Source organism: Anabas testudineus, chromosome 11 (genome assembly GCF_900324465.2).
Source record: "Anabas testudineus chromosome 11, fAnaTes1.2, whole genome shotgun sequence".
Taxonomy (NCBI): domain Eukaryota; kingdom Metazoa; phylum Chordata; class Actinopteri; order Anabantiformes; family Anabantidae; genus Anabas; species Anabas testudineus.
Genome location: NC_046620.1, coordinates 8,038,726 through 8,066,653, shown reverse-complemented (window position 1 = coordinate 8,066,653; position 27,928 = coordinate 8,038,726). Strand labels below are relative to the sequence as shown.

The 27,928-nt window shown below is 41.8% G+C and overlaps 1 protein-coding gene across 4 annotated transcripts in view; it reads left to right on the top strand.

Annotated features, from left to right (window-relative positions):
* The window catches only part of rbms3 (RNA binding motif, single stranded interacting protein), a 226,793-nt gene that overhangs the window by 96,409 nt on the left and 102,456 nt on the right, over positions 1–27,928 (top strand). For 2 of the 4 annotated variants that reach the window (XM_026347586.1, XM_026347588.1), the window contains 2 exons: positions 5,353–5,507; positions 19,074–19,132. In XM_026347586.1, the coding sequence (XP_026203371.1) occupies positions 5,353–5,507; positions 19,074–19,132 (214 nt within the window). Of the gene's footprint in view, positions 1–5,349; positions 5,508–19,073; positions 19,133–27,928 lie in introns of all 4 variants that reach the window. The other 2 variants (XM_026347585.1, XM_026347587.1) reach the window with 1 other exon arrangement.

The following is a 27,928-nucleotide window of genomic DNA, read 5'->3' as shown; positions in this document are numbered from 1 at the left end:
AATGGAAACAGACAGAGAACTTTGAAGTAAACTGTAGAAAGACCAATCAGCACATTTAAAATTAGGCCTCTGCATCATTGTCCACAGCAGTGTAAGCTTACCGGCGTCCTAGATTATGGTGCCTTTTGTTTTTCCTGAGGTAGAAGGAGTCAGTGTGACTCCTTTACTTTAATATGTCTTTTTCTCATTTGCTCCTTTCTCTTATATTTACCTTTTTCTCACTTTCTGGAGTGACTGTTCTCCCAGGCCTTGGCTTCAACTCTGTCATGCCAATAAGTGCGTCTTTCTTCCACATCTTCTTTCTGTTATCCCTCCACTTTCCTCCTATACTCTCTCTCTGCATACATGGTGCTCTCAGTCTTCCTTATTAGGGTACATTTGGCTGTAGAATCAGCAGCATTGCATTCCCAGGTGAGTTAGGCATGATTTGCTATTCGTTCCTCTGGTTATGGATTTACCTCAACATGCAAAGAGTGAGGTGAGAAAACAAGAGGCAAAAAGGAGACAGGCGTCTAGCTCTACTCCTCCTGTCTTCCAGTGTCCGTCCCTCTTCTTTTGCCATTGAGATGCGGCTGCTGTTCTCAAAACACATGTTTAAGGGCTAAAGGTTTGGGAGAAGCTATCCAGGATGGATGAGGGATTTGTGTTCCTCCCGTGCTTAGAGGCTGCTGTGAATGCAGCCGACCGCCGAGCTAGCTGTTAGTTCTGGCAGTTTGGAAGGGATGCCTCTGGGACTATGCTTGTCTTTAAGAGTCTTTGCAGAGACTTTGCCAGCATGAATTAATGGAGGATGAGCCGAGAGGCTTTTTTTCTTCGATTTAAGTAGACTACTTGTCATTTTTTGTGGCAGGTTTTATTTTGTGTGTGTCTGCGCGCGTGCGTGCACATGCGTGTGTGACTGATCTGAGGAACCACACAAATGCAGGACCGCACAGAACAAGAAATGCACACGCATGCAGGAACATGCACACACTCACATGTGTAACCTCCTGCATAGTGATGGCTGATGTAGAGTAGTGGTGTCCTGGCCAAGAGGTCTCTGTGCTGGGGTGGGTTGGTTGGTTTCCTGGTATTGACAGCATGGCCTTGTCTGGCCTCATGCCAGTGTTGAGCTAGCTCTTGCTGGCTGCTCTGGCCTCCTATAAATCAGGGCCAATTACCACGCTGGTGCACAGCCTCCTCTCCTCCAGTCACAGCCCTGCCCTGCGGTGTGCAGTGAGGAAGAGAGAGAAGCGGGGAAGCTACAGCCCTGCTCTCATTCCTGTAGCTGCTATAGCTGCCGTCCTCTCTGGTGGCAAATACTGAGCACTCACGCAATATGCTTCCACATATTAAAACAACTAGAGAACCCACTTTATATAGATAGACTACCTTTAAAAATGGGAAAGTCTAACGTCCAGGTGTTTTCTGCAATGTGTAATTATAGTTATTGCCTATTTTCCTAAAGAATGTTCTTTTCTGTCCTCATTTTAATTAAAATGTGCTGCTCTTAGTTTCACCCTGTCATATAAACATGACATCATCACTAGCCAGTGACAACCATGTACCAGTCCAGTCTTTTTTTTTAATGGTTAAATGTTATTTTATGACTCAAGCAAATGATCCTAATTCTAAAGCCATTTTTAAGTATGTAAAAACTGCATTATCACAAATCTGAAGGCAGCTGTTTAATTTTTTGGGTTAAAAAAAAGTCCTAATTTTTGTATGACAGAAATGATGGTCGTATTCATTCCCATACTGCATAAACATTTCGCAGATTTTAAATTCACAGAGAGAGCCTTCTAAGTGACAGAGAGGGTTAGCTATGGAGTGTAAAAGGCAAAGAGTGTGTTGTCCGTGTGTGGGTGTGTTAATATACAGTGCTGCGCCATGTGCCATCACAAAGTACGTAATGTACACTAGATTTATCATCCTCACTTAATACACTCGTAAACATTCTCTGGCATGTCACGGAGACTGTGAACCCCCCTGCATGGCTGGCTGGGTAAATTGGGCCTGTGTAAACCATTTTGCCTGTCTAAAATACAGTGCAGCAAATTGAAATCCCCAGTAAGCCTCTACAGTGGCATGTCACAGCTGGGTAGGGAGCAGAGAGAATGAAGGTTTTTCTCATTTACCACCTGGAGGTTTTTGAAGTGTCATAACCAGCTATTCTCTCGCACTCCACTCCCGCTTTAATTCTTTATTTTATCTTGTTCTTTCTCCTTTTTTTTCAATTTCATATTTTATTTTCTTTCTGGAATACCCTTTGTGTCATATTTAATTCTCATCATGCTGACACGTGAAGCCTGTATTTATTATATAGTTGAAAAGCTGTATCTTAGAGGCTGATGGACTGGGGGTAAACGGCAGTCACGAAACTCTCCGGAAAGAGAAACATTTTTAGTTGTTAACCTCAAATGGGGCAACCAGAGGGAAAAACACATTTTTGTTGGTGATGTGTGTGTGCTGAAGCCACAGCAGCCCATTGGGTGTTCATTAAAAGCACATACATATATGTACATACATACACCACATATGCAAAATCTGTTTTTACAACATCTGTCTTAATTATGTATTTATTTTGTGTCAAATAGGATAAAAACAAAAACCTCAGGAGTTCAACATTACCACTCAACACACACATAAACCCATCCCACCATCCACCCACACACGCCATTCCTCTGAGACCTTCTGCACCCATTCCATTTTTTATCCCAGGGGACTCTTCCAGCCTTTTTCTTTCCCCTTGGATAACCTTGTTCTCTGCCTTCTCACCTAACACTGTAAGTAATGGGCTGGTTTTGACCCTCCATGCCTCATTGTGTAAGATTTCAGCTTCTGACCTTAAAGAAATGAAAGCAAATCAATAGGGCGGGACACATGAATTCCAAAGATCAGGATGCAAGCCAAGCCTGGAACTCAGGGAGGAGAAGAGGGACGAGAAGGGGGCTTGTGTGTGTTACTGAAGGGCTAAAACAAAGAAAGAAAGCCTGTAAAAAAGAGAGAGACGATTTCAATTAACCTTCAGTCCTTACAGCAGTAGTGTCTCATGTTTGTGCTAGTGAATTTGTACGTGTCACACAGTATGTTCAGCTTTGTGTGTCTAATTTAAGCTACAGTGGACTAGGGAAAAATAAAGCGAGGGGTGCGCAGGGAGACATAAGGTGAGAGCCTCAAAGTCAAGGCTTGAACTTCAGCTGTGCACGTTCCAGTGACTTTGAGTGGGACAAAATAACTCCCATGGAGCACTAAAGAGATTAAGATTCCTCTATACTGCTGCTCCAGCACTGAAACATGAATGACTAGAGACTAGGTTTGCTCTTTGTGACTGACTGTGAGATGAAGGCTACCAAATCAGCATGTGGGCCAGTCTTCGGTAGGAGGATGTACAGTGGTGTTAGTGTGAGTGGGTCCATCCTCTTATCTGTGTTCAGCGATTTATAGAGTCATGGTTCAGTCACAAGAATGAGTATCGGAGGACAGGAAAATAAGGGTTGACTGGAATTTGACGTGGGTTGTTCATATCAGGAGTCATCTCCTGATATGTACATGAAATATTTATATATTTCAAGTTTTGAACTGGTAAACAGCAGGCCCACTATAACCATGTATTAGTTGTTAGGCCTATTCATTGAAAGGACTGTTAAGGGGCACTTCCACTATCCAGGACTTAAAGTGAAACTCATCTGAAATTACTTCAGCTAAGATTGCCCTAAAGAAACTAAAGCAGCTCTGGCTGGACCCGACTGTTTTAGTTTTTTGTATGAAAATGATGTTTCCGTGTCACCATGTAGCATTTTATGTGTGCACACTTACTGTAGATGTTTGTACAGTGTGCATGTGTCTAGCACAGTGAGTAGCTGCCCATCAGTTCCACTTAGCTCAGCATGGTAATTGGCCGTCCATTGATGGACGTGGCTCCCTCTTCACGCTCCAGGGACCTCGGCTCTTTGTCTGAGGAGTGGGAGGCGACACGCTGGCATGGCACACACGCTTAAAATAGCGCATCAAATCAGCCATGCTCCGGCAGCCGCTGCTAACGTGTGGGGCAGACTGAGGGCTAATGGTATGCATGTGTGTGTGTGTGTGTGCGCGTGTTTACCTATGTGTGTGTGTGTGTGGCTTTGCTGCATGGCATGAGGTCTTGAGATTCTCTCTGGGAGGATAACGGGTTAACGCGGTTAACTGGAGCTGCTGGTGGTATTTAGTCATGTCCCCTTTCCCTGACCATTTTTTTTCTTTTTCTGTTTCATCCATCACTCACTTACTTTATTGCAGTGCACATCATCTCTTTCTCTCTTCCTCTGTCTCCTCTTTTTCGCTCACTTTCTTCTACCAGTTCTCTCCCTCTCTCTATCTCTCCCTCTTTCTGCTCATGCCCACAGGGCCTTCATTCTCTCGCTCTGTCACCATGTGCAGTGTCCCTGCAATAGAGATATAAATGGGCTGTGAGCAGGGGGCCCTGACTCTTATACCATAAATCTACACTAACAGCACAACAGGCACATGAAGAGAGAAGGAGAGGGAGAAAATAAAGGGAAGACATCACATATCTAATGCATTTTGAATACATTTTGGAGGATAGCGATGATACAAAAAAAAAGACATTGATATTGAGATGTTTATGAAATAGACTGGAGAGAATTACTGAATCAAGATATCACACCCTTGGAGGTGTAAATTGTTTGTTACAGTGTAATGAAATTGGTTTTGAGGGTATGAATAGTAAGCAGGAAGTTGGCATCATTTAAAACTGTTTATAAGCTGCTGGATGCCTCATGAACCCTAATTCCAGAGAATCTCCCTGGTGAAGTGTTTACTTAAGATTAAAAAACATCCAGAAAAGTTTGATTCTTGACTCCAGATCCATGTTTAAAAAAAGACCCACACACTAACAACAGACTCCGGATGCAATTTATTTTTATTTACTGCGTAAGGGTGACATAAAGTGAAGTTAAAGTGAGTATACACAATGATATACACAGTGTGCCCTCTGTGGGCCCATCTGAAGAGCTCTCTACGTTAAAATGTTTTCCCTGCAGTGTCTTCTTGTTATTTGACATCGGGGTTATGTGTTTGTTTTTTCCAAATTTTACTCACTAATATCTGTTGCTGTGTTTTCATCTCTTAGTGACCCCGATCTCATCTCCCCTCATTTTCACAGCTGCCTTAAAGTGTCTACTCTCTTAATTACAGTGACATTGAACTGGTGGTGATAAAAATATGTTTTTCTTTCTCCTTCTCGCACATTGTCTTCTGCTGTCTCACACCTTCACTTCTCATTGTTCGTATCTGTTTTACATATTGTAACTTAAATATATTTTTCTATTGTTTACGATAAACATATCATCTCCCTTCTTTTCCCAGCAGCCCTATGCTCCACCCCCTCATCCCATGGCTCCTCCCAGCCCTAGCACCAACAGCTGCAGCCAGGGAGGGGCGGAGCAGCTGAGCAAGACCAACCTGTATATCCGAGGCCTGCCACCTGGGACCACTGACCAGGATCTCATCAAACTCTGCCAACCGTAAGTATTGGGGACCATTACAGTTTAATTCAGAATTTGCACTCTCACTGTCTTGTCAAGGCCAATTGTGAAATGTAAACTTTGCATTGATGTGTGGCGTAATTAATCCTCAATCCTCGCTCATGTTAAAATTGCTCACATAAATGTAACCTACACAAAGTTAATGAATGTGGAAACATTAGTTTTCCATAGTAATCATTCCATATATCCCATGTGAATGTAAATGTTTTTAGAAGCCAGTCCAGCCATTTATTTCTACTGGAACGTTGATGTTGTAGATCATCATTATGGGTGAATTCAAACCCATTCTGAATATATACTGATTTAAGCTGTCAACTTTAAAATCATTTAATGGGAACAATATATCAAGCTGAAAATTATAAAGATGTTTCACGTAGGAGAAAAAAAACTATAATGTGCTTGTTCTGCAAAGTGGAATGGGGAGATTTCTCTGACAAGATCATATTTCAGTAACTAACTGAATAGATACTGACAGACCAGAGACAGGAGAGACATTTGGTGTAAACGATGTTGTACTTAGAAATAAATGTTGCAGCAGCTGTAGCCCTTTGGTACTGAGCCATCAGCCAAATCACATGCCGGTCCAAGCCAATTCACCTGGACAATAGTCATAGACCCTGGTTAAATTTGGTTTTAAATTCCGTCTTGAGCAATTGAATCTCCAAGCTTTTGGAGATGCACAAAGTAAATTAAAACTCTTAAATGCCAAAATGATCAAACTAAAATGCTCACCTCACAAAAGCAAGAAAAGGGGTCCATGTACAATACCTTGCACACCCCATTAAACTGCTGTGTATTTTAGGTACACTCACTAAGGTACTCATAAAGCTCTGCCAAATGTTCTTGATAGAGAAAATGCACACACACACTCACACACACACACACACACCTGCTCAATAAGGCCTAATAAAGCTTAGATTGGACCAGCTCCCTCAGGAATCACAGACCAAGACCTCATCAAGCTGTAACACACAGTCACAAGGGCTTTCTTTCTCCCTGTGTCTCTATCTCTCTCACACACAGAGACACACACACACACAGTCACACATATATTTACACACACAAGCAGCTTTGTTTGGCTCCATTAGGCCCTTTCACTTCTAAAATGGTGAAAAGGGGGTCAAGATCATTAACGGAGACAAGATCAGCAGATTGTGAAATACAGGCCACAAGCAAGTCTGTCTTGTTGCATAACCTTTTCTTGGCCATATTTCCAGAAATGTCCTGGTCAAATGTGGCCAATTATTCAATGATCCTTTGGAGACGGGAACATGCTGTCCAGTATATTTGGTAATGCTCCCGGTAGCCATGTCATAAGTCATGCATTTATTCTTGATACTGACCCATCAAAATTCCATTAGCCTGAGAGGCAGTCCGATAAGATTTGCAAAAGCACTCAGCATTTTGACATCCATATCTCTCGCTTAGCTCTTGCATTCACACGATTGTACAGAGTTGGACAGTTTCAATTTCATTTCTAATTCTGTATGATCTTGAATATTTTGAGCATAACTATTGGGAAGGGCAAACCATGTCAGTGCTTATGTAAAATACCCAGGGAGTGTGCATGTTTGGGATTGTGGATTGGCATTCTACTATATAGCTTTTCTTTCTGTGTGTTATTGAAAGCTTCTGATTTCGTATGTTATTTCTTTGCTACAGCCCCTCACTCGCTTTTTTCTCCCATCCATCCCTCTGTGTGTATCGCCTGACTTAGAGCCCCCAAGGTTGCCTGAGGTGTGCTGTGCCAGTGAAAATCCAATGCCACTGAAACTTTAATTAGCCAGACAGTGTTTCAGTGGCAGGCGGGTGGCAGCATTCTAGAAAAGGTCATACGACTGTTCTGCAGTCTGCAGCACCCTGGGTCCCCCTCAGGTTTTTCCAAAGTGCCCAGTCTCCCTCCAGCACCCGGAGCCTCATCTTCTGGCCCTGGGAGACACTGTGTTAGACATAACACACCAACCAACTCAGCTACCGAGCAAATGCTTTTTAGGAAACTAAAAAACTAGGGGAGTTTCAGACACACATAAATGGTGAAGCGATTTTTTCTCGTCATTATCATAGGACTGGCTGTTCTCTCAAGGCTTACTGCATGTAAGCATGTGTGTGTGTGAACACACACAAACACACTTACAGAAGGTGGCAGTGAGATGAGTCAAAACTCATTCTTGGGCCTGGGTATGTTGTGTCACACACAGTAAAATGCTGATCTTTCCGCCCTGGTTCACCAGAATCTCTGCCGCCAAACTGATGCATTCTTGACAGCAGGCCATATTGTAGCTGCTGATTGGGGGCTGTTGCACACCACCTAAGTTATGCCAAAATAATATATACTTTCTACTGTGGTTTTAACTCTTTATTTTGTGAACTCAAATATTTTAATGCCAAGATCTTGTCAAACTTTGAGTAACCCTCCTCAAGATCTCCCAACCTTCAAAGTTCACTTTTATGTTAGGTTTTAACAACAAACATCAAATATCTTTGCTGCATTTAATTTTCATTTCAGTGTGTTTAACAGTATTGTGAATTTATTAATATGTACTGTATATATCATGGAATAAAGCAAAGGACCATGTGCTAACACAAGTCTGTTAAAGGGACTTAGCTCAGCAGGTGTTTTATACAGACTCGTCTAGCTGGTTTTCGTCAGCTTCATACACTGAGTGCTACTATGTGAGTTACCAAGGCTAGATCTTTGTGACCAGACACATTGTTCCTGTTGTTCAACATCACTGTGTTCAGTAGGAGCAAAAGTAAAAGCTGAGGAACACTGAAGTTCTCACAGTGGATGGAGCTATATAGAATTACTCAAGCAGTTGAACGAATAATTAAATGGATTTGGGTGGGTGCTTAATCTCTTTTTTATTCAGCTGGCTGGATGGATGTTCGGTTCTCAACAACCATCAGCCTGATATATAGATGTAGAGAAGGGGCCAAAGGAGTGGAGTGGGGATTTGTTGGCTGAACACCCAGATAGCGAGAGGCCTTCCTACTTGCCTGGCTGGCTGTATGAGTGGATGAAGAGATGGATGGATGGAGGGGTGGATAGAACAGCCGTTACTGTGAGAGAAATTATTTGGCCTAACCAGCCAGGTTGAGGCATTGGGCCATCCCTAAACCCAACACCAACCCAAGCCAACCCTAAGATCAGTGCAGCCAGAACATCCACCCGAGTCAACGAAGCCAATTCAGCCCCCAAACGCTTCAGGGCAAAGCAGAGTTTCTAACCCGAATCACCAGGCAGCTATTAGGCAGCACCCACATTTTTCTTGTTTGCAATCCACCACCCACAGGAGAGGCATAGAGAGAGTGGAAACAGGTTGTTGGATGAAAGATTGAAAGGAAGAAACCGACTGATTTCTTTCTTCTTTCTTTATGAGGGCCCACACCTGGAATAACAGGGACAAACAGTTCACATTTCCTCTGCCAGCAGCCCAAATCCATAACTCAAGCTGCCAGGAAAGCAAAGGACCCTGGAGGTCCCTAAACCCCCAGCACTTCGCTCCCCCTCTTCTTCCTCTTTAAGCCTTCCTCCTTCTCATTTGCTTTCTCTCTTCCCCTCCTTCTCCTTCTGGTTCTCCTCACCCAATTTCAGCCATGGCTTAGCCCCAGCTGCGCCCTCACTCGCACTGGCTTTATACTCCACGCCACAGTCTGATCAAACAAACAGAATGAGCCAAATCAAGAGCTAATCACCACCAATTGTCCAAATAACCTTTCCCAAGTGTGCTCAGGGAAGGGTGGCGCGGGAGCTGGAGAGGAGGGAGAGTGCCATGAAGTATGCTAAGTAGAGGAGGTAAGGGAGAGAGAAAGGAGGGGTGACCCTGGGACCACCTGTTTTTATGGAGCAAAGGCCCAGGCGCTCAGCAGTGCCGCATTATCCCTAATGACTCTCCGAGGGCTAGTGTTGACATTAGCTTCCTAGCTTTCACAGCCAGGCTGTCCTGTGGCTATGTATCAAAAAGTGTCAGAGTGGAGCGGACGTGTAAGCAGAGGTGATTTACTCCAGCGTCAGCATACCAAAATTACCATCACTCCACCCCTAATACAACTGCCAGCCAGACAGATTGGTACACATTATTTTGCAAATGCATTAGGATCTTTGTAAATATGTATGCAGACAACAAAAAGCATATATGTGCATCCAAAATACCAGAGGATTGAGTTTTATTCTCTGAATTCTCTATTTTGTTTTACCTAGCTCTCCACACGTTCTTCTGAAACATACCTTCTCCTACATACCACTCCTAATACAGCCAACTCTATTAGTGAAGTGAAGTTGTGCATCACTCAGGTCATAAAAGATACTGCCCTCTGGAAATCAGCAAGACAGCCGCTGGAATGCCCAAACTAAACTACTCTTACAGCTACAGCTTCATGCTGAGTAGAAGCATCTGCTTTTCCTGGAACCAGAACCCTTCGTGCTTGCTTTCCTACGTTAACGCCTCTCTCTCTTTCTCACTACCCCGCTTTCACTTGCCTCTCCCTTCACTTCTGTCTCTCTTTCGCACTGTTACCCTCTGTTACACTTTCTTCTCTCCTTGCTCTCTTTCTCTCTCTTTTTCTCTCCCATCCTCTACCTCAACTTTCATCATGTTAATCTCTCTACTCAACTTACTTTTATTGAATCAGCCAAACTGACTAAAATGCAACGCCTTTTCTTCCACAAATATCAATTTTGGGGTAAAGGTGAGCAGAGAAACAGATTTGGCCTGAGGCTGTTTTTTTAAATTATTTATCCCCCCATTACTGTATACATGACGTGATATAACACGTAGACAGTTTACCTGTGTTGAGGCTGGAAAAGCTTCTCTTCCACTTTTCCCATTGAAGTTGACTCAGTTAACACTATGACAGTAACATTTTTGGTTCCTAACACTATTATTTATTTAAATTTGAGCTTAAATTACCCACAACTTACCCACTTCTTACTAAAGCAGTCAAGTTTTCTGGGTGCTTGCTGCATTTCACCTCACTAATAGAGTACCAATAACCATAGCAACCAATCCATCGTTGCTCCTACATGCTGGTCTGTGCAACAGTCTTTTGTGACCCCCTACCTCCCACCCTCCAGCCGAGCTTTGCATTTTATCTGACTCAAAGATTACAACAGAGGACAGTTCTGAAACTCCAACAGAATCAGCAGCAAAGTCTCTGGTATAAAGATTGATGGACAGAAGGAACAAAACCTGAGATTTCTGGGCTCTTTGGCTTTAACTGTCTCTCCTTCCCCCCTTCCTCTCTTCTCTGCTCTCTCTCCATTTTCCTCTACTGACTTTCCCTTTCATTCAAAGCAGTATCTAGAAAGCAGAAGCAGCACAAGCGCAGATGAGATGTGTTCATTTGTGCGTGTCAGACAGCAGTGCATACCCTGTGAGTTTGACAGGTTGGACACTTCCAAACAAACAGGGGCTATTCAGCAAGGCTTTCTCTGAATAAGACCAGTGAGTGTTGGTGAGAAAAAGAGATTATAACTATCTATACTCAGAACAACAGGCTACTGCTTCTTGCTTTCACTTACCATTGCTTCTTGTCTTTTCTTGATGCACACAGCCAGGCTGTAGTTCACTTAGCTAGGCTCACTCTGAAACACACTTTCAGCATCGTGTGTGTGCTGAACATCTTTCCTGCACCCACCTTTCAACCATTTTATCCTCTCAGCTCTCTCTACCTGTAGCTTCTAATGCCTGGCTTTGGCCTAAGGTATAGATAATCCACCTAGCCACATTTCTAAAGCTCACAGATAATTAGGTAATACTGTATGTTTGTTTGTGTGTTCAGCCTATTTAAAACGCAATGGAAAACATTTAAATAATAATAATGAAAATAATTAAGTTGTTAATGATCATATGTGGAACTGTGACATAGATTGTCCTCTCTGTCTGCTGCTCGGTAAAATAGCAAAACAAATAAACTTGATAGCTTAATGGCAACATTGGCTTGTACTCATGTTACATTACATGCTGATCCACACAACGTTGGAGAGGTAATTCTTCTAAAAATCGCTTTCACATTAAAGCCAATATTCAGTATTCTATGTGTGATCAGGTAGAGGAAGTAAAATTGATTCCATTCATCTTGAAACGTGTAATTTTGGCAATATTTTTGTATTGACTTAAATTGGTGTTATAATAAAAAAGAATGGGTAATTGACTTTCCATGTGAACGCTACGCAGGAAGACATAAAGGGACTACATAGAATACAAATGAAGCAGACTCATCAAACTGATTCAGTCACATCCAGAGTGACAAAGACTAAATTGTGGGAACTATTTCCCTAACGTAGGATCTATAGATGTCTCCATTTTTTAACTTTCTATTATTGAAAATCCCATAATGTGAGGATGAACTGTTTAAAAATGAACTCTAACGTTAAAACTTTTAAATCACATATTTTTCCTTAATAAATTGCCTGACTAGAGTCTGGTGGCTCTATGCTTGCAGCTATAATCCATTCCTATTATGTAGAAAGGTGGGGAGGTTTGAATGATTCTAATCAACTTGTCATCCATTTCACACTTGCCAGGTAAAATTACTTTTCTTGAAAATAAATTACATCAATACTAAAACAAGGTAAACTTTAAATCAGAATAGTTGATGATAGCTAATGACCACAGAGTGTGCAGTGACATTAATTTTGTAGGAAATGAATGGATTTCAGGCTTAATGTTAATAGTTTTTTGATGTTTATTTGCTTGAGATTATATGTGATATGTTATGATGCCCAAATTGTTGAAGTAGATAAAAGAAAGGAATAGAAAGAACAACTTCTAAAGGCTGGTTCAAAGATGTCTGCCACGTTTAGAGATGTTCAAGTCTGAAGGTAACATTTTGCTATAAATGTGCCAACAAAACATGGGGCAATGCCAGCACCTAAACAAACACAATGCAAGCTGCCAAGAAAAAGACACTAAAGCCAAAAATGGAATTATCCAATTTGTTGAAGTTTGAAGGTTTTTGGTTTATTACTGCTTATCCTTGCCAGTACAGTTTTTTGATATTTACACTGCGATACAAGAATTTAGACCCTCATCATACAACCATTGGAACACTATTACAAAGATGTTGACTGTTAAAAAAGTAATATTTTAAAAAGTTCATAGTCAACAAATCCAGACTTATTTTATTTTATTTTGAATAAATGTTTCTGCTTAAAACAAATAAGTTTAGGTTTGACTTTGGACTCACTTTGCTAAAATCCGTCCCCACTGAGTTCCATGCCAGGATATAGATAAAGGCCATTACCACCGAACTGTCAGCTCAGAGGCTCAGAGCTCATGAGAAGAAGTCACTGATATCTACTCAGTGGTGGTGAACTGAACAGCTGCTCTGTGTGTGTGTGTCCACAAGGACAGTTTTGTCCCTGTTTGTTTCTCTCACATGCTATATATTCATCTTTCGTAGTCTGTCTGTTGTAACCTATCTTCTCTGTCCCATTCTTCTTTCTTTTTACATCTTTTATTTTCATCAGGCTTCTTATTTTAGCTCCCATCCTTCTTGTTTTATTTATGAAAGCCTTGTTCCCTGTGTCTGCCTGTGGTCCTTAGCTTTTTCCACTTCCTACTGTCAAAATGCTCATTTCTGTATCTCTCTTATAGGCCCCACATTTTTTATATTAAAAGTAGTGAATGCATCATTTGGTTGGCTACTATTCCTACTACCCTAAAGCAGCGAGAAGACATTTCCAGATCAGATCAGTAAAGTTCTTGAATACAAGTTACACAAGGGACTGAACTTGAGATTTCAAGTAAAATACAGTTTTTCTGTTGTGTCCCTGTCACTGCAGTCAGTTCAGTTTATATTCACCATTCTCTGGAAAACCTTACAAATAAAAACAAGTATACTGTATAGATGTATTTTAATTTTAAGATTAGCTACACACAAACTGATTTTCAGTAGTCGCATAGCAACTGCAGCAGCAACGTTTCACAAAAGCATCTGCTTAATATTTCTATCCAAAAAGGTGCCAAGTGTACAGGAGACCTGACCTGTGCCTGAGCCATAGAGATATTCTGCAGTAGCTTTGGGACAAGTTAGACGCACAAGACAGGGGACGACAGTCAAGGGCAGTTGCCACACATTGCTTTTGCTAATCCTGAAACACATCATATAAAGTTGTAGGTTATCTCAATATATGTGCAAATAGTTTTTACTGATTGGGATATAAAAAAGATTTTGTGCCCAGTCAAATGAAAATGTTTATGGGCCTAAACCAAAAAAGTCATTATTCAAAGCAAGAAAACACAGGATATAATCTGTAATTCAATGAAGATACTGAACAGCTTGCAGCTTTTCTTCAGACTAAAATCGGCAGCTAAGAATATTGGTCTAAAGGTGGATTTCTTTGAATGCTTCTCTGTGCTGTTTACAAGAGGAACAATGTAATTCTAGCACAGTTTGAAGTGAAAAAGCATCTTTAGGTAATGTTTTCCAAAAAGAGCAAATAGCAAATTTAGAGTGAGAGTAGTAGTAGTAACTCTCACTGCTGCATATTTTCTCTTTCAGCTACAGTATCTACATTCTGCTAATTATTTTATTAAAGGTCTACAAGGTGTAGTAAATTCAAGTCATTGCTCTCGATAGTGTGCCTTTTGCAGCTGCTCTATCCTCCTGCACAGGTGCACCAAAGGTGCTGAACAGGCTTGAAGCAGGCATTTCTGTTTTTATGCTAATCAGTTTCACAGCTAAACACGGTCAGGCCTAAGACTGTCTGTATATGTTTTGTTCTTTATGCTTCTTTTCTCTAATCTTTATTCTTTACATCAAAGAGTGGGAACCAGTTTGCTCTAGTGGTATATATTATAGACTTTATTCAAGTATTTGTCTGCAGATACACTTTATCAAGCACACTGTAAATATTAGGTAGTGGTGATAAGACAAAGTGGTGGTAAATTCATCATGTTTCATCTCTTTATTCTTGACTGTATTTTTGGGATTTAGTGTGGCAAACACACACACACTCACAGAGCTTTGGAGAATGCATCCAAAGGCTACGGGCAAGGTCTTAGCACAACACTTGGGTGGTCCATCTATGCTTCCTGTGCTGTGTACCAGCAACACCACAGTGACGTGAAGTGGTTCTGGCCAGCGCTCTCTCTGCCCACGTATAGCATAGAGACACTTCACTTTCCCAGCTCTGATGACAGGAATGGAATACGCCTCGATCATTTCATCCAGCAAGGGAGCAAGAAAAGAAACAAATGTTGCTCAGGGATGTTACTCGTGCGCATGCAGCTGCCCTCTTAAAAACATAGCTGAGCTTTTGGCTCAGCTTCAATTTTATCACATTTCAGTGCCCAGACAGCTGTCAAATGAATGACATGTTTTACATCTACCACAATTTGTACATTTTCATCAGCCTAAAATAGCTCATAAAGCCTTTTTTTCATAGACGATTTCATTTCTGGCGTCTTCTTTTCTTAGGGTTGATCCAATATTGCATCAGAATGACTGCCATGGGATTTCTATTAGGAGAGAGGAGGAAGAGAGAGACAAAAGGAAAGAAATGAAGGATACAGTGTAGGAAAGAGAGATGGAGAGGATGGTAGAGGGACATTAACAGGGAAAGGGGAAGAAAGAGAGCAAGAGAACGGAGGAGATTCGTGAGGAGGGGGGAGGGCCGAGGGCCAGTGGAGTCAGAGATAAGAGGCTGTGAGAGTGATTGAAATAGGATTAGTGGAGACAGGCTCTGCATCCAAGCCACAGCATCACAGTGTTAAACCTGCGCTTCACAGGTACTGCTTCTGTCACATCAAAGCTTCCCCAGGCCTGCCTGGCAGAGAGGCGAAGGAGCCGGCGGCAGGGTCATACACAGACACATACACACACACAAACACACACTTCCACACACACACACACACACACACATGCACACATGCAAACACACACATGCACACACACACGCACACATGCAAACACAGCCCACATACATGAACATACTGATCACATCCACCACTCGTCTCCAATATGTCTCCATTATGGGCAGTGAGCTGGCTCCTTCCACCTTACCTTTTTCATCTTGCTGCAGTGTCTTTGTTGTGTGAATTTGGACCATGAATAGGATGCATTGATGAGCCATCTTTAACATTTAATGAGGCCAGCAGTGATGAGTTGGCATTGGAAAGCTACTGTCTCCTGCTTCCCTAGAGTCTAAACAAAGTTTTAATGAGAACTTTCCCCCAATATGTGCCAAAGCACTGAGCTTTTTAACTGCTTCCCAGACTTCCCAGACTACTTTTTTTTTACTTAAGTATTAAAGCAGGGCAGACACCTGTGTACAAACATACAGGGACAAACACTAGCTAGCTCAGTAGCTTGTATATAGAGCCATCTATCTATCCATCCATCTTTTGCTTCTCTAAACTCGGGTCACGTGGCAGCAGGTTCAGCAAGGTGGTCCAGACCCTTGGAGGAAACTGTTTTCGGCTGCTTCTATTCATGACCTCTTTCTTTCAATCACTACCCAAAGCTCATGGCCATAGGTGATGATTGGAACGTAGACTGACTGGTAAATTGAAAGATTTTCCTTGCAGCTCAGTTCCCTCTTCACCACAATTGTCTGATACGACATCTGTATTACTGCTGATGCTACTCCACTCCACACTTTTGCCCTCACTCATGTAAAATACCCTGAGATACACAGAGAACTGTGGCCTCAGACTTAGAGGTGCTGACTCTCATCCCAGCTGCTTCACATTCAGCTGCAAACCGCCCCAGTGCTTACTTAAGGTTATGGTCTAATGGAGCCAATATAACCACATCATCTGCAAAAACCAGAGAAGTGATTCCGACGTTGTCAAACCAGACGTTCACATGAGCTTAGACGCCCCTCAAGAGAATTGTGGAACCTGCAAGTAGTGCCCTTTCCAGGACCCTTTTCAGCAAATGGAAGTGGGCTGGATACACTGAACCGACTTTCGGCACATAAGCACAAACTGCAGTCACAAACCTTCTCCCAGCGACTTCATCAACATCATAGATGCAACCTCTGATTGTCCAGGCAGAACCTCAACACAGCAGTGCTCAGCCGAGGTCTTGTTAGTATCCCCACACTTGCCTCTCACATGGGCAGCTCCAGAAAAGAATAGAGTCCTGCTCCTCTTTGAAAGTTTGGTTGAAGGTGTGAAGGTCCAACTATCCGACTATATCTACCTGGTAATACTCCACCTCCCATACATACCCACTCTCCTGCCACAGGTGACTTTTCTCTGTCATCTTTAGAACCAGCCTAAAAAGCCACAGATGAGTGGGCCCAGGTCCCTAGCTTTGCTTGTTGTCTGGCATGCAAAGCACCTGACCCTGATTCCTATCTTTGCAGATGGTTCAGGCTGTGTTCAATTGGGCCCATGGGTCACGGCTAGCCACCAAACGTTAACTGCCAAGCTCTGCTCCCAGGTCTTGCTCCACTGGAGTGCCATGATTTTCCTACTTTGGGCGACATGATGCATTAAAGGAGCCATTCCACTGGGGTTCTTTGAATTCTCTAGTTCCTCCACTGGGACCACTTAACTTTTTCCAGGGGGCTATTGCCTCTGACAACATAGATCCCAGGATGATGGGATGCACCATCATCTTGGCATGATGTGTGTCCACCATATTAAGATAGCGATTCTCAGGAGGGTGCATAGCAATTCATCATAACAATACTGTGAAATAAGATTCCATATAATCTCCCATTCATTCACCATGTCACTGACCTAAATCTTAAATATTTTCTTGTGTTTAATACTACATTATAATTTATTCCTTTTTTTTGTTTTTAAGTGTATGTTTATATTCACCATATTTGAGTGAGTCACTATCACCTAGTGCACACGTCTTTTTTTACCACAATTGAATATTTTTATCTTACTCACTGCAGAGAAACTTCTCTGCAGTTCATATCTAAACAAATGTTGAAATACTATTGTTGCTAACCCAGCTCTGCATGTTCTTTAATCAAATGATCACTGACTGTTCCATGTTCATCTTGTGTACTTATGCTTGAGAGTGTCTCAGTGTGATCAAACATTGCGCGTTAGTCCTGTTCTGTTGCAGTAGATTATGGATCCCTATAGCTAAAATGGCCTGTTTATCTGCTGAAGAGAGACAATCCGCTGATTGGTGAGTGTTGTCTATGTGTGTTCATATTTGTGTGTGTATGTGTGTGTGTGTGTGTACTCGTGCAGTAGCTGTATTTGTGTGTGCGAGCTGGTAGTTTTCCTCTCAGAGCTCATCAGTTCATATCCACCACCCACCCCACCGCAGCATGCAGTAAATAGAGTCTCCGCCACTCGTTGAGAAATGGCACAATTATCTCCTGCTGGTGAAATATGGGCCGGGATGCACCACTGCTTCTTCCCTACAGAATTTGTGTTTATTGTGTGTGTGGGTGTGTGTGAGCCTGTAGCTGTCTTTCCTCTGCTCACTCATTGTGATGTGCATTCAACAGACACTCACTTAAGCATTTATACACAGGCATGTATACATATCACATGCACAGGTTTAGCTGCACAAGCAAAAGCACACCTGCACACACACTCAGACATATACAAAATATACACATATTCACTATCTACACATGCAGATTGGCACTAACACCCAAGATTTACTTACAGTTTATACAGTGCTTCACACAATGCAGCATGTTGCAGTTTTAGCTGAGACAAGCAAATAGAATAACTCACTGTCTGTCAGTAAGGTCAGTTTTGCAGTTTCAAAATATTCATAGCAACCCACTGTGCATACAGTACTGTGGAAACAAGGAGGGTAATACATTTCAGTTTTGCAGGCGACAACATGTTGGTTATGTGGGTATTGTGCTTTTATATTTTTCTTCCTTGGCAATTTTGTATTTGGTTTCACAAGGCCAAACACTGCACCTTACACATTGTATGCTTCTTATGAACAAAATTTATAACAAATGTGAGTATTGTTATTGGGTTAAAGGAATAGGAAAGCAGGAAGGAAGGAAATACAGTTGTTTTCTTTTTTTCGAAAAGCCAGCAAGCTCTTAGTTTAGTTTAGCTTGGAAAATGGAATTGGGGGGAATAACCACATTAGCCTGGTTCTGTCTAGTGGTTACAAAATTCACCTCTAGAGCTTACTTTTCAACATGTCGTATATTTTGACTCACTAGTGCTAAGACTGTGTTGTGTTCATTGTGTAGTTTTTATAGGTGAAGAGTTAATCTGAATTTAATAAGCAGTGCTGTATACTAATATAACAACCTCCGTTTTAAGATTGTCCACTGTGCATGTATGCTTTTAGACCTTTTGAAAATGTTCAGTGACTCTCTCAAATGTCAGAAGGCTGCACATTTATTTGAAGTCAGCCATAAACGTAATGTTATTAACCTCAAGTGATTTCTCTTTCCAGTGGCTTTTGACATTTGTGCTACTTTTCAAATTGCTAGTTGCAACTAAATGGCAGAGAGTATGGAAAATACAACATCTCCTTTAACCACGGAATGGCAGTCTGACTGAACTGCCCCATCAGTCAAAGGCCATCTACTGTAGGTCATCCTAAGTCAAAAATGCTAAATGTAATTTCTTTCTGTCTTCACAGGTATGGAAAAATAGTGTCAACCAAGGCCATTCTGGATAAGAACACCAACCAGTGCAAAGGTAAGCCATCCGTTTTTTTGTAAAAGCAGTGCACCAGCCATCACTCCTTAGATTGTGTCCTGTCACAGGAAGACCAATCCAAGTGCCCTTGTAAATTTAGACATCAGCCGAGGAAACCCTGTGCCGTAAATCAGTGGTGTAGCGAGTGGCTGGCTTAGAACTGCAGGAATGCTTCAGGAAAACAGCTCCCACCTTAAATGCGCCCTGTTTCAGAATCACAGCCTCAGCCTCAGCCCCACCCCATCACCTCTTCAATTTCTGAAGAATTTTTCTGAAGACTGAAGGCTGCGCACATACAGCAATGACATTTTCAGCTTATTTAAAATAGTTCACACATTTACACAATTAAACTTACACGCACACTGGACCAATTAGACAGCTAACAAACTCATTGGGATTAGATGAACTTTAATTACTATCACTGGTACACTCCCTTAGCTTTCGTTTCAGAGCCTGCTAACTTCACCAGCCATCTGCATAGATTTGCTGTAAATATATTTCATACTTTTATCTTTTTTATTTATTACTGCTAGTGATCAAATCCAGCTTGGCCGTGAGTGAAGAGAGAGCGCAAGGAAGAGAATAGTGTGCTACTTGTGTCAAGGTGTGTGGCAGCACTGTTTAAGAGATATTGAACTTCCATCAATACTTTTAATTGCTTTTCGTGGTTTCCCGGGCTCTGAAGTGTGACCTTTCAAGGTGAAGCCGCCTTCTTAACCCTGCTTCACACCCGAGTTTATCCTGCCAGGCATTCACTGGGTCAAAATGTTGTGGAAAAGAACTTCAGCCTTTCAGAGGTTTGAAAAAAGGGTGGTAATCTTGACCGGTCATTTCTTGTGAGTCCTGCAGGCTATTAAAAACAACACTGGATGCATGTTAGTAGAAAGAATGTATCTGTAGGTCACAGGAAACAGCACAGGGAGGATTAAAGAGGAGAAGGAGTCGAGGGAGGTTAGGCAGATTGAAATTGGAAAAAGTGGCAAACCTCTTTCATTTTCTGTTTCGGAAAAAAATAGACTGTGCTCAATCACAGGTTATCCCTTTCAGTGTCCAGCTGACCTGAGTTATGCACAGCACAAAAATTCAGCTCAGCTTAGCACGGTGTTGTGTGCGAGACTTTGTTTCCCATAAGTCACCCTCCTGGAATGCAGTGCTGCCGAGACGCCAAGTAGCAAATATTAGCAGACTTATTTTATGAGTGGAAAGGATGGTCCCGCTCTGCACCCTTTCAGAGAGAAAGAGGTGGACAGAGAGAAGGACAAGGCCTGAGTAACCTTGAGAAGAAAATTACAGTTCTTCAGTGTTTGAAATCTGGGGAGAAGAGAAACTGCACAAAGACATATTTTATTCTCAACAGCACCACATCTCTCCCCATATGGGTCTCACTATCTTCTTGAAGGTGAGCATGTATCAAAACATAAACAAGCCAAGCAGGTGCATTGAAGCCGGATGGGCTGGCATGTGTCCTCACTCCTGGTAACAAAGCCAAATCGGCACATCGCACTGATCTAGTCACGCATTGTTTCCAGTCATCTGAACCCCTGACCCTGACACTTGTTTAAATGTCACAGCGCCAGCTTATCACTGCTGTGCCACCATCACACAGCAAGCATCCCTTTCCTCTGTCTCTCCTCCTTCACCACCTCCTCTCCTCCCCCTTGTGTTATTTGTGTTTAGTTCAGCTCAGTGAGCTCACTGCCAAAACAACGTGAGAAAAATGGGATTGAGAAGAGGTCAGAGCCAGTCATCTCTGAGTGAGTGCTGGCGAGCGAAATAGATCGAAAAAGCAGAAAATAAAAGAGGCTAAGATATGACACACTTACTGATTAATTAAGTGTAACGTTTTACTCTGTTTTTTTTCCTTAATTTTAATCTATTGGTTTTGTTTGACTTTTTATAATCAAATCAGTTCGAGTAATTTTGTAAAACCAGTGTTTGAATATATTTATTAAGCTATCTTTCAATAACTAGTAGTCCTGGTATGCCCACAGCTGCACTTCAGCTTTCTCTCAGACACATTTCAAATTCATTAAGATTACACCACAGACATTTGTTACATTTCAGTCAAAACACAGTATATTGTGTGTCTGCTGTTTTATGAAATTTCAGTCGGCTTTCTAGTGCATGTTAGGCCCACTCCATGTTTCTTGGCATCCATTATCAGTTTGTGTTATACAGCAGTAATGATGCTGCTGATTCTGGTGCAGAGTGGCAGAATAAAATGAGAGACTACTGCAGGTGCATCTAATAAATCTACAACATGTCTGAGACGGTTCCACCTGGATACACCAAGTATTTGCATTATGGTGTCCCTTCAGAGTCTGTACAGGTCTGTAACAGGTCCATGGGTAGTGCATCACTTGGGTTAGACATAGGCATAGGGTTAATCCTGATTTTATTTATGTCTAGCACATTACAGCGAAATTCAAAGCTCATGATTTGTTATGTTGTTGTATAAAAAAGTCAGCGTATTAAATTGCAGCGAAGAACTGCAGAGAATAATGTGTGTAAAATGAAAATTGTGGCACAGGCATGTAGATTTTGTTTTTTCCACCCAGTAGAGCTCAGATAACATTTTGCTGAAAGGTTGTTGAAAGTGTTGTTTGATGACTATATTTCAACGTGCACCGATTGCCCTCGGTAGACAAATGTGTGCTGTAGTGTTGTAAAGCTCAGTTTGAAGTACCGCATCACGAAAACTACACACTAAGACCATGTAATACACCTCACCCACACATTCAAACACAAAGGGCACACTCTCACACACACACAAAGTCTAATCATCCCCCCGCATGCACTCCCCATCCATCTGCCTGAGGTGTGCTAGGCTCTTGCAGCAGCAGTGGTCATGCAACAGATCTATCAATCCTCTTCCTAACATCACAGCATGTGTGCCTGCCTGTCTGCCTATTCTTGCTGCTCTCCTCCATCACCGCACCACGCAGGCCTTTCTGGGAGCCTCTCTATCTTCCCAGTGCTGATTCACTCCCTTGCTCCCTACCTTACTCTATGACACACACACACACATAACAAACTTCAAGGCACACACATTCCTACTTTTGCAAGGGTTCACAACAGATGCATATAAACTGTGCATGCCAATAAATACACTCACGCGTGCTTTGGATGTAGCCCAGTTCAGAGAGAAATGGGAACAGGAAGTTGTGAAAGGGCTTTAGGGCTGTCAAGCTCTGTGGGTAAGAGGAGGCATTCAGCTCTACATCTCTCTCACTTTTTTTTTTCTTGCTTTCATATTCTATCTGTACATCTGTCTCTGCACTTTCACATTTACTGTAGAAATACAGCAGAGATTTGGGGTTTGCATCACAGACAGAGTAGGGGATTGAGAATGGCAGAGGGAGAGAGAAAAGGAATAGATTGCGAGAACCCAAAACCGCAAATTTGCCATCCATGCCCACAAGGGCCTCTTAAAAGGCAGCAGCAGCATTTGAAATAAAGCAGGGCTGACCGAATGGAGACATTTTATTTTTCCTGCCAGAGCCCGGAGGCAGAGGAAATGACCTCAGCCCTTTAAAGGACCTCCGTTTCCTCCTCCGCCGCTGGGAGATAAGGCTGTGCCGAGATTCACCAGCCTGACTGGCTCTTTGCCGCGACGGCCCACCGCACTGAATTGTGGGAGATAGATGAGATGAGATAGTCTCCTGTGGTTGTGTGTTCGGCAGTTCGTTGTTCATTTTCCTGCCCTGTAACTTGCCATCCATTTTGTATGAGGATGGTAAAAACTCACAAGGGCATTACATAAACTTGCATCTTGAAAGAATTACAGTTGCCTTTACTCTATTATGTGGGTGACTTGATGTAAAACATGCAAACTTCCTTTTTTGACCTAACGCAGCAGAACAGCTTTAAATAGAGCTTCTAAAACCTGGATACACTGAACCCAGATTACAGAATCAATTTTGCCTTGCAGGCTTGCACATTCAGGCTCTGTATGGTGCAATTTAAAAGCCTGTCAGGAGCTTGACCATTACCATCTGAAGCATCCCTTGCCCTTACCACAGGATCAGCCTAATGGGGAAATATAGGCAATGTTACATTCTATAAAAACAGATTTATTACTGCATCAGTGCCTGAGTGGAGTATTGCATGACTTCAAGCATAAGGGCTATTGATGAATGAGGTGACGCTCTACAAAAAGGCCTGTTTTTCATTGTCATGTGAATGTGTATCTGTGTATTCGGCGTAGGGTTGGGGAGGAGGGGGGAAAGGAATGGCAGAGAGTGCTTTTTGCATTCGTTATTGGTTTCTCATTAGAGGGCCGAGATATAAACATTTGTCTATGTTGTACACAGTGCCGGCGCAATTAAGGATTCTCTTTGCCGCCCCCTCTGCCCTTTGAAAGTGAATTATGTGCAGATGAGAATCTCGACTGAAGTGTGGCCAACAACGGACCTTTTCCAAATGCCTCTGTTACCTCAAAGCTATTCCAGAAAGAGGCAAGATTGGCGGAGAGAAGGAGAGAGAGAGAGAGAGAAAGTATGTGCTGCTTCCTGCTTGCATTGCGTATTAATGACTCTAATTAGCAATAGCTGAGGGATAATCACATTGATTTGGACAGATCCAGCATGCAGAACCTCATTGGATAACACTTGCAGCCTTTGTTAGCACTCCCCAATCACATGCACGCAGAAACACACACAAAAAACCCTTTTCTCTCCTTTATTCCCCCGACACTCATCCGATGTCCCTCTCAATATCCATTTCAGTAAGTTCCAAGTTGGCTGTTTACCAATCAGGCGTTTGATTGGCCAAGTCTGACGTAAATAGAAGCAGGCGGGCCATCAGCACTGCATTCCTTGAGCTCTGACCTTTTGTATCCCCTTCACTTCCTGTTCTGTTTTTGCATGCAGTGTGGTCGTCTCCATGTATGTGGGTGTATTTATAATGCTTGTGTTTGTGCTGTGGAGGTCGTGGTGAGGTGAGGTCCAGTAGCCACAGAATTACATATCAAAATAGACAAAGGTTTTCCAAGAGTGTTTATTCATAGAAATTTATTGCAAATTTGGGGGATTTTGTCTGTTATTGTTTGTTTTTGTTTGTTTTTGTGTACTGCCTATCTTCTGCATCTAAACAAAGTCAGAAAAATCTGTAATCAATTTTAACAAAAAGGTTTCTGACAACCTCTAGTGCAGATTTTTGTCATCTCTGTGTTTAGACTGGGCCCGGGTCTCCCTTCGTTGTGTTGCCTGTTGACAAATACCTCAGAGAGCGCTATTCGACAGTAAAGGAGTGTACCTCCAGCCATCTCTCTGGCCAAAATCTAACCTGTGGATAGCAGGAGAACTGCACTGAGAGATGCACTGTAGCCTTCCACTGACCCACCAAGGCCCTGGTCCCTTGAATATCTTTTGACTAATGATCATACCCTTGATTAGTTAAGGAAGGCATAAATCATAACTGCAGTGAAGAAGAAGGCTAGCTGGGGGTGGCCAGGCCGTTCATCATGACTAACTAACAGATGTGAGACAAAAGAAATGGGCTGCATGGTTGTTTGAAAGAACGGGACACTTTATCTTTGTCTGGATTTTAATGTTTTCTGTACTTTGGGGTTTTCTCCATGTTCTGAGGGCAGTTGATTTTCATTGATCCAGCTTTGTACAAATATTTTGCCTGTCTTCTCGTCTCACTGGTGGTGCTTTCAGGCCTTGTACCTGACATGATTACATTGCTTATTACAAAGTACTGCTCAAATGGGGATATTGTGGTGGTGCACAAGATGGCACCCAGCATGAATACTAAAATGAATGTTCTTCAGGTTTAGCTGAAGTGAAAAGCGAGGATTGGATTGGATTTCTTTTTATTCTATAGGCTAACTGAAAGAAAAGTGTAAAAGAAGGACTGCACCTGCTCTTTGTGTAAAAATGTGCTTGTGCTCTTGGCACTTTCACATCAACAGGTACCATAATGAGCAGCTATTCAAGGTTGTTTGACATTCTAACCTGTGTGTGTGTCACATTTATCGCTATGAAATACATCATGATACCATGTGGTTGTTAATACTGCCACATGTGTGTCTGCTGACATTTACAAGCTTGTACACTTTTTAAGTGCTAGCGCATAGCTGTGTAAGTGCATGTGTATGAATATACCATGCATGCTGTTTCGCATACATGTGTCTGTATGTGTTTTTTTTTTTTTTAATATTCCTTTGGGTGTTCTGTAAAGCCATTCAGTTTTTTTCCAGGGGTCTAAATTTAACAACCTCTTGACAAGTGATTAACACCTTTCAGGTCTCGAACCTTTCTCTAGTGCTCTTTACATGTTGCACCAACCACATCAGGTTTTAGTATCAAGTTAGCAAGCTGATGAAGCTACGAGCTACTGGATTTACAGATTCAAATAAATGTTTTGCCACTTTAAATGAGTGAAATGGAGCAATGAGTAGATAATTCTTTACATTTAGATTAAATTATCAACCCAAAACTCTATTTGTCTTAGAAGAATCTAATCTAACATCACTATAGGGCTCTCCTCCACTAAAGATGTATATTTTAAATAGTGTCTAAACTGTCATGCTGAATTTAGAGCTGCCAATGTAGTAGAAGCCATATGGTGCTATGCAGTGGTTAATGAGTGTGAATAGATATGAATTAATTAAGGAACAAAGGAAAAAGAGTAGAAAAAGAAGAAAAATGAAGGGAAGAATGGAGGCGAAAGAAATGCTGAGATAGAGAGGAAAGATTACTGTGACCCCATATGTTAAATACTTTAATATTTGAAATGTAAAAATGCTAATCTAGCATAGTACTGTATTTCCCATTTCATATAAAATAACTGCTCTTTAACCATTTCTACAGTGTAATTTGACTAAATTATAAAATGCGTTTCTACAGAATTACAGAACACAAGGAGATGCATCATTCTTTAGGTGCATTGTGGCTATAAAAACCATCTGTAATGTCTGCACAGATATTGGATAAGGAATTCCTTTTTTCCACCTTCTGTTCAGTTTGTCTTCAGCACAATAAGCTGCCAGTGGCCCTGTTGGCCCTGCACCCTGGCACGGTGCCCTCAGAAGATCCCGACTGCAGCTCCCTGACAAGGACACTCATACACCTGTGAGAGCAGAAGACAAGGAATACAATACAGCCAATAGGCTTCAGCCCAAGACGAATGCCTTAGCTATAAATCCATGTTACAAGGTTGATAAGTTAATTGCCTGTACTGTTATCGTCTCGCCTGTGTCCAATATGAAAGAGCCTTCTGTGAAAGTTACTTTACAACAAATGGGTAATGTCTCTAAGTATAAGGCAGGTGCGATGTTGACACTGGACACAAAAGGAGAGAAGAAGTTCCAACACTTTTCTGTGTTTGAATAAAAAATTTAAATTATTTCAAAAAACGTATTGCGTGTGTTTATGCTATGTTATGGCTTTAGGTTCATATGTGCAGAAGAACGTTATTATAATTATGAGGTGTTGCACCATGACTTATCATTCATCTATGGTGCTAATGCTCTGGCATTATTGATGTGGTCAGGGGTACCTAACCCGAAGCTATTTTAACACATGATGTTTAAAAAACACACACTGCAGATGTTTCTGTGTGGGATAAGATTGAAAGATAGATTTAAGGGCCGTCCCGTTTACTCACAAACCCACACATTATAGACACAAACAAGGAAGTTAGAGGGCACACACAAGCATTTGTACGCACGTATTCAACAAACACACAAGCACAGAGACACGCATTCACGCACACACACTACCACATGGTTTAGTGGAGGGTAGCCACAAAATTTACCATCAGTCAGCTGCTAGTGGGGCAGGATAAATAGAGGAGGATAGAGGAATGCAGTCCCACTGAGGATATTGTCCTCTGGGTTTGGAGTGTGACCACGGCGGTCTTGGCTTGGCCACATTTAGTCATGGATGCCATGTCACTATTTAAAACCCCCATTCTCTCCCTCAGTGTTTGCTCTTCTCTCCACAACCTCCCAAAACCACTACCTACCCTCCCTGCAACACGAGGACTGCTCAAAACCCCCAGACTGAGTAAAGACGTCTATAAATGTACAAGCTTTTATGTACATTTTTTTTCTTTAAAGAAGTCGCACAAACAAAACTAATTTCTCAGTAACTGTGTTGTTAGAAGTTACTTTTGTTATCAAATCATATGTCTTTTCATGTCAACGTGAATCGGGAAGTAAAATACATTTAATACATTTCTGAAAATTAAGATAGAAAAATAGTAATTAAGTTTTTTCAGAACCAAAAAAGTAGAACTTCTATTTGTTCAGACTAAGGAGCAAAGTGTTTGCTGCTCAGCTAAGTGACTAACAGGGCAGTAGGAGCCATGGTCAGGGCACCACTCCATCTATGAGGCTTTTACGGTTGTTTGAAGCCATTTGGAGCAAGAGATAATAGTCATAATGTAGCCAAATACAGAGAAGTTCTTGAAGTAAACCTGCTCGATGGCCCACTTGACCTGAGACTGAGACAATAGTTCAGTGACCAAGTGGCCGTGGTATGTTTTTTAATTTTTATATTTGCAAACATTTCTAAATATATATTTACACGTTTGGGGTTATTGAATCTAGATTTCTGGGGCAAAAAAATGAAATAGCAATTGTATCCATTTGAATTTCAATCTGGCAAAAGTGAAGGGCTCTACATCGCAGCTTAAGCCACTATAGCTGGAGCTCCAAAGCTGAGCAAGGTCAAAACAGCACACATGCGGTAGGATGGAACGTAATGCAGTACTACAGCTGTACCATGAATCATAAGAATCACATTACAGGCATTGTTATGCATATTTTCCCATGGAGTAGCCTAT